Consider the following 7,500-nt stretch of genomic DNA (forward strand, 5'->3'; position numbering starts at 1 on the left):
ACGCACAACCCACACACACTCAGAAAGACACACAAACACACACACACACACGCACATAAACAAACAAATACACACACACTCCACACACACACACAAACACCACACAAACTAACACCTTCGCCCCCCCCCCCCACAAAAACACCCCCCTTACACACACACATACACCACACACAAACAAACAAACACCCCTCGCATACCCCCCACAAACACACACAAAAACACCCTCCCCCCACAAACACACACACACAACCCCCCCCCCTTACACACACACACACAGCACACAAACTAACACCTTTGCACCCACACACAAACACAAACACACATAAAACACCCCCTCCCCCACAAACACACACACAAACAACCCCCACCTCACAAACACCCACCCCCTCCCCCGACAAACACACAACCCCCCCCCCTTACACACACACACATCACCTGTTAACACTGGCCGAACGAACGCCGTGGAACAAAGATTCAATCAGCAACAACAGAGAGGGTTCAGGCCTTTGATGTTCAGTTCAGGAACGACGGAGCAAAAACAGCGCAAAAACAGTGCAATAAAAGAGAGTATAAAACATTGAATATAGGAATAATGTAAAACTGTGATAAACGACGCTAATAAGAGAGAAAAAATGGAAGCAAAGCATAACGTAAAGCTGTGATAAACGACGCAAAAAAGAGAGAAAAAAATGGAAGCAGAGAATAACGCAAAACTGTGAAAAACGACGCAAAAAGGAAAACAAGAAAAAAGTGAAAGCAAGGCATAACGTAAAACTGAAAAAAAACGACGAAAAGAAAAGAATAAATATAACACAAAAACACAGAAAAATGAAAGCAAGCAACAATGTGAATTTGTGAAAGAACACAGAAACAAACAAACAAACAAAAACAAGGACAGCGTAAAATTGAAAAAAAAATATAAAAAGGTAAAAACAAAAACAAGCAACAACGTAAAACTGTGAAAAACAAAGCAAAACTACAATAAATATTTCGGTATCAAATTCATTCAATATCAGTATTAATATAATATTATATTTATCATTTTCATTATCATAATCATCAAAACTATCATCATCATCATCATTACCATTACTATCATCATTATCATTATCAAGGCTACATAGGAGGGCAAGGGACTGGCTACGGAAGGGGGGAAGGGTAAATCAAGCTACAGGAAGAAAGGGGGAGGGCAAGAGAGCAAAAGGCAGGCTAGAGGAAGCGAGGAGGGGCAAAGAGGCAAGCCAAAGAGGGGCAAAAGGGCAAGCCAGAGAAGGGCAAGCGCTCAAAAGGACAAACAGACAAACCAAAAGAAGGGCAAGCACTCAAGAAGGCAAAGATGCAAGCCAGAGAAGGGCACGCGCTCAAGAGGGCAAAGAGGGGCAAGTATTCAAGAGGGCAAACAAACAAACCCAAATAAGGCCACGCTTTCAAGAGAGCAAACAAACAAACCAAAACAGGGGCACGCGCTCAAGAGGGCAAAGCGGGGCAAGCGTTCAAGAGGGCAAACAAACAAACCCAAACAGGGGCACGCGTTCGAGACCACAAACAAACAAACCCAAATAGGGGCACGCGTTCGAGAGGGCCAAAGGGCAAGCCCGAGGAGGCGGGGCAGCAAAAAGGGGCGGAAGGGCAGGAGCCAACAAGGAGGCACGATGCGGCCGCGGGAATAATGCGTGGATCAATGCCGCGCGCTGCCATTATAGGAATCCTGGCACGCCGCGACACCCAGCCGCGGCCATTATGTCGCGCGGGGTGCCAGGCGGGGGAGGGGGGGGGCGGGGGGGGGAGGGGATGGGGGAGGGAGTGGGAGGGTGGAGGAGGGAGGGAGGGAGGAGGAAGGGGTGGGGAAGGGTGGGGGAGGGGGAAGTAGGCTAGGGTGAAGGAGGGGAAGTGAGAGGGAGGGTGGGGAAGGGCGGAGATTGGGGGAGGGGAGGTAGGCTAGGAGTGGGGGAAGGGGGAGTGGGGGAGGGAGAGTGGGCTAGGGTGGGGAAGGGTGGGGGAGGCTAGGGAGGAATGGGAAGTGGGAGGGAGGGTAGGGAAGGGGAGATTGGGGAAGGAGGGAGGGAGGCTAGGGTGGGGAAGGGAGAGGTCGGCTAGGGTGAGGAATGGGGAGGGTGGGGAAGGGAGAGGGGGACGTAGGCTAGGGTGGGGAAGGGGGGGAGGAATGGGAAGGGGGAAGGAGGGCGGGCTAGGGTGGGGAAGGGAGAGTGAGGGAAAGGGTGGGCTAGGGGAGGTGGATGGAGGGTAGGGGACGGGGAGGTAGGCTAGGGTTGGATAAGAGTGAGGTTGAGGAAAAGTGGGCGGGGAGGGAGGGTCAGAGTAGGGGAAGGGAGGCCAAAGGTGGACCAGGGTGAAGGTGATCTCCCTCCCTCCCTCCCTCCCTCTCTCTCTCTCTCTCTTTCTCTCTCTCTCTCTTTTTTTTTTTCTTTCTTTTTTTTTTGAACAGGGAGACTGACCGGATTGTGTGGTGGGCGGCGGAGGCATCCGCTGACGGGGATGAAGAGGCACCAGGCATAGCCGAAGAGGGGGAGGGGAGGCACGGGAGGGTTAAAGAGGGAGGAAGAGGGAGGGGGTAGACAGGGAGGGGTTTGTAAGGAAGTAGGGAGGAGGGAATAGGGAGGGAGAGGGAGGGGTTTGGAAGGAGGAGGAAGTAGGGAGGGAGGGGTTTGTAAGGAGGAGGGAAGGGAGGGTAGTGAGAGAGGAAGGGAGGACGGGGAAGAGGGAAGAGAGGACGGCGGTCACTTGAAAAGGGAGGGAAGGGAGGAAGGAAAGGTAGGTAGGCCTTCAGCTTATTACTTAGAGAGGGAGGGAGGAGGAGGGAAGGGAGGGTAGGGACGGAGGGAAAGGAAGGGAAAAAAGAGAGGGGAGAGAGGATAGGAAGGGAGGACGAAAGGTTAGGGCAGAAAGAGAGGGAAGGGATAGAAGGGAGGGAAAGAAGAGGGAAGTAAGGAGGATAGTAAGGAAGGACGAAAGGTAAGAGAAGAAAGAGACGGAAGGGAGGGAGAGATGAGGGGAAAGAGGGAAGGCCATCAGCTGATGGAAATGCTAAGGGAGAACCAGCTGGGAATTAGTGTGGGACGAGCGACCCTCGCCAAGAAAAGGTCCACCAGCTGGAGCAAAGGAGGGGGATGGGAGGGGGCGCTGAGAGGGGAGAGGGGGACTGGAATCCACAAAGGAGGGGGGGGGGTGGGGAGGGGAGAGGAGAGGGGGGCCGGAATCCACATAGAAATCTAGAATGGTGAATAAACGAGCCAAAGAAAGGGGACAGAAGGAGTAATGGAAAGAACTGCAGGTAGGTGGTACAAGGTGGTATGGGATGTGCCTGTTGGGAAGGATTGGGAGCACAGCTGGAGATAGATAGATAGAGAGAGAGAGAGAGAGAGAGAGAGAGAGAGAGAGAGAGAGAGAGAGAGAGAGAGAGAGAGAGAGAGAGAGAGAGAGAGAGAGAGAGAGAGAGAGAGAGAGAGAGAGAGAGAGAGAGAGAGAGAGAGAGAGAGAGAGAGGGAGGGAGGGAGGGAGGGAGGGAGGGAGGGAGGGAGGGAGGGAGGGGAGAGAGAGAGAGAGAGAGAGAGAGAGAGAGAGAGAGAGAGAGAGAGAGGGAGGGAGGGAGGGAGGGAGGGAGGGAGGGAGGGAGAGAGAGAGAGACAGAGACAGAGAAAGAGAGAGAGAGAGACAGAGAAAGAGAGAGAGAGAGAGAGATAGTGAATGTGAGGAGGAGGAGGAGTGGAAAAAGAGGAGAAAGAGGAGGAGGAGCAGGAGGAGGAAAGGGAGGAAAAGAAGGAGGAGGAGGAGGTGGAGGAGGAGGAGGGAGGAGGAGGGGAGGAGGAGGAGGAGGAAGAGAAGGAGGATGAGAAGAAGAAGAACGAGAAGGAGGAGGAGAAGAAAAAGAAGAAGAAGGAAAAGGAGGAAGACAAGGAGAAAAAGAAAGACGTCGAAGAAGACTAATAATAACAATAAGAAGAAGAGAAAAAAGAACAAGAAGAAGGACGAGGCTCGAGCAAGAGCACGGGGAAGACGATCCCAGCTGGAGACGGGGACTGACCACCGACCGACTTAGTATGACGAGGGAAGACGACCAGCTGTTAGTTCCTTTGTCATACACGGAAGACTGAGACGCCTTGGTGCTGGGAGTTGGTGCCAGGGCCTCTCTCTCTGCCTCTCTCTCTCCTCTTTCTCTGTCTCTGTCTCTCTCTTTCTCTTTCTCTGTCTCTCTCTCTTTTTCTCTTTCTCTCTCTTTCTCTCCCTCCCTCCCTCCCTCCCTCTCTCTCTCTCTCTCTCTCTCTCTCTCTCTCTCTCTCTCTCTCTCTCTCTCTCTCTCTCTCTCTCTCTCTCTCTCTCTCTCTCTCTCTCTCTCTCTCTCTCTCTCTCTCTCTCTTATCTTATTCCACTGATTTCGATACGCTGTGAGGAAATAAAATAGACCCTTCTCTCAAGGTAAATTTACCTTCGTCTATATCCATATGTATATATATATATATATATATATATATATATATATATATATATATATATATATATATATATATATATATATATATATATATAATATGTATTATATCCCTGTGCATTCTCCTTTTATATACAAATATATTGTTACACTGATCTCGACACACAGCATGTCTCTCGGGATAAATTCGTCACTGGAGAACACACCTTTTGTTCTTCTTCTCGTGGATCTGTAGTACACGCTCTATCGCAGACACCAGGACGCGGCAATCCCCTTTCCAAATCCATTTTTACGATATCCTTTGAATATCGTAAAACTTGAAGGCGCGGATGAACTAGAAAAGTAAAACACTTAAGTCTGAAGGAAAAGAAATGAATTCACGATCCCGGCCGTCTTAAGGTGTCTTGGAGGAAGATCGTAAAGCAGGAGGAGAAGAGGGAGGGAGGAGGAAGAGGAGGAGGAGAAGGAGAAGAGGGGGAAGGAGGAGGAGAAAGAGAAGAGGGTGAAGGAAGAGGAGGAGGAGGGAAAGAGGGAGAGAAGGAGGAGGAGGAGGGAGAGAGGGAGGGAGGGAAGAGGAGGAGGAAAAAAGAAGAAAAAGAAAAAACTGAAGAAGAAGAATAGAAGGAAGAAGAGAAGAACTAGATGAAGACGAAAGAAAATGAAGGTGAAGATGCTATGACAAACGAAAAAGAAAAAGAAAAAAGTAAGAGGAAAAGAGAAAACGAAATTAACACACCTTCAGAGGGAGACGAAAACCGATGGGAAACAACCATTTCTCCCCTCTCCCCCCCCTTCCCCAACCCCTCTTTCTCCCTCCCTCCTCCCCTTCCCTATACCCCTCCACCTTCCTCATCCCTCTTTTTCCCTCCCTTCTTCCCCTCCCCATCCCCCTTCCTCAAACCCCTCTTTCTCCCTCCCTCCTCCCCCTCCCCTCTCCCTTCCTCCCTCTCCCTCCTCCCCTCCCCCTTCCTCCCTCTCCCTCCTCCCCCTCACCTCTCCCTTCCTCCCTCTCCCTCCTCCCCTCCCCCTTCCTCCCTCTCCCTCCTCCCCCTCCCCTCCCCCTTCCTCCTCCCTCCCTCCTCCCCCATCCCCATCCCCCTTCTCCCTTCCCCATCCCTACCCCACCCACACCTCTCCATCCCCCTATCCCCCCACCCCCGAGCCCCGCCAGATCTGAATTACATCAAGAACGAGATGGGGGTTGGGGGGGGAGGGGGCAGGGCATAAACACCCACGCCGGGAAATGAGGTTGACGAAGGGGAAATAGGAGGAGCGGGGAGAAGGGGAGGCGGTGGAAGGAGGGAGGGGGAGGGGAAACTGGTGGGAAGGGGAGGAGGAGGAGGAAGAAGGGGAGGCGGAGGAAGGAGGGAGGGAGAGGGGAAATTGGTGGGAAGGGGAGGAGGAGGAGGTGGAAAGGAAGGAGGAGGAGGAAGAGGAGGAAGAGGAGGAGGAGGAGAAGAAGAAAAAGAAGAGAAAAAAATAAGAAAAAGAAAAAGGAGGAAGTGGGGAAGAAAAAAGAAGAAAAATAAATAAAAAGAAGAAGGAAGTAGCGAAGAAGAAGAAGAAGGAGAAAAAGAGAAGGAAAAAAAAAACGAAAACCTCAGCCCAATGTGTCTCAACCCTGACCGTATGCAACATGACCTCGAAAACCCTTACGAATCGAGGTCAAATACCGAAACACAACCGACCTATTTTCACGACCCGAGCTACAACTCAAACACCACTCCTGCCGCGCCCAGTTCTATAAATTTCTAGATCATAATACATTATCACAATCATCAAAACTATCATCGACATACTCATTACCATTAGTATAATTCATCATTATCAAGAGTACACGGGAGGCAGAGGAGGGCAAGGGACTGGCTACGGAAGGGGGGAAAGGCAAAGCAAGCTACAGGAAGAAAGGGGGAGGGCAAGAGAGCAAAAGGCAGGCGAGAGGAAGCGAGGAAGGGCAAAGAGGCAAGCCAAAGAGGGGCAAGCGCTCAAGAAGGCAAAGAGGAAAGCCAAAGAGGGGCAAGCGCTCAAGAAGGCAAAGAGGAAAGCCAAAGAGGGGCAAGCGCTCAAGAAGGCAAAGAGGAAAGCCAAAGAGGGGCAAGCGCTCAAGAAGGCAAAGAGGAAAGCCAAAGAGGGGCAAGCGCTCAAGAAGGCAAAGAGGAAAGCCAAAGAGGGGCAAGCGCTCAAGAAGGCAAAGAGGCAAGCCAAAGAGGGGCAAGCGCTCAAGAAGGCAAAGAGGCAAGCCAAAGAGGGGCAAGCGCTCAAGAAGGCAAAGAGGAAAGCCAAAGAGGGGCAAGCGCTCAAGAAGGCAAAGAGGAAAGCCAAAGAGGGGCAAGCGCTCAAGAAGGCAAAGAGGCAAGCCAAAGAGGGGCAAGCGCTCAAGAAGGCAAAGAGGCAAGCCAAAGAGGGGCAAGCGCTCAAGAGGGCAAAGAGGAAAGCCAAAGAGTTCTATAAATTTTTAGATCGTACTGCATGATGAAACGAGTTGAGAGCAAATGCAAAACAACTTATGGACGGTTACATGTTAAATAGGCTGCATGGATTCCAGATTTATTTCTTATTTCAGTCCGACACGCCAGAAAATGGAAATTATTCATAACATCCCAAAAACCCGTAAACACTAATGAACAAAGGAATATATATATATATATATATATATATATATATATATATATATATATATATATATATATATATATATATATATATGTGTGTGTGTGTGTGTGTGTGTGTGTGTGTGTGTGTGTGTGTGTGTGTGTGTGTGTGTGTGTATTAACCTCAGGCCATATGCCATAAAACGCCATTCCCCTTCCTCCCCCCCCCCAAAAAAAAAAAAAGAAACGCAAACACAAACACAGAAATGGGAAAAAAAAAATAAAGGGTGGTACATTCAATATATTGAATAACCTTTTAACTCAATATTTATCATGTGTTTTTTCTTCATCTCAGACCACGAGCCAGAAAAAAAACAATAACACCCCCCCCCCCAAAAAAAAAAAAAAATAATAATGAATAAATAAAAAATAAATAAAATAATAAGAGAAGAAGAAATACAA

The 7,500-nt window shown here is 49.7% G+C and overlaps 1 protein-coding gene across 1 annotated transcript; it reads left to right on the forward strand.

The window, feature by feature from the left end:
• The first annotated feature begins 6,055 nt into the window (after positions 1 to 6,055).
• Positions 6,056 to 6,920, forward strand: LOC138864670 (uncharacterized). Its single transcript, XM_070132530.1, has 2 exons — positions 6,056 to 6,074; positions 6,280 to 6,920. Exons 1-2 carry the CDS (start codon positions 6,056 to 6,058, stop codon positions 6,918 to 6,920), a joined length of 660 nt encoding a protein of 219 aa, XP_069988631.1.
• The last annotated feature ends 580 nt before the right edge of the window (positions 6,921 to 7,500 follow it).

The sequence above is a fragment of the Penaeus vannamei genome, chromosome 17 (assembly GCF_042767895.1).
Source record: "Penaeus vannamei isolate JL-2024 chromosome 17, ASM4276789v1, whole genome shotgun sequence".
NCBI classification, from domain to species: domain Eukaryota; kingdom Metazoa; phylum Arthropoda; class Malacostraca; order Decapoda; family Penaeidae; genus Penaeus; species Penaeus vannamei.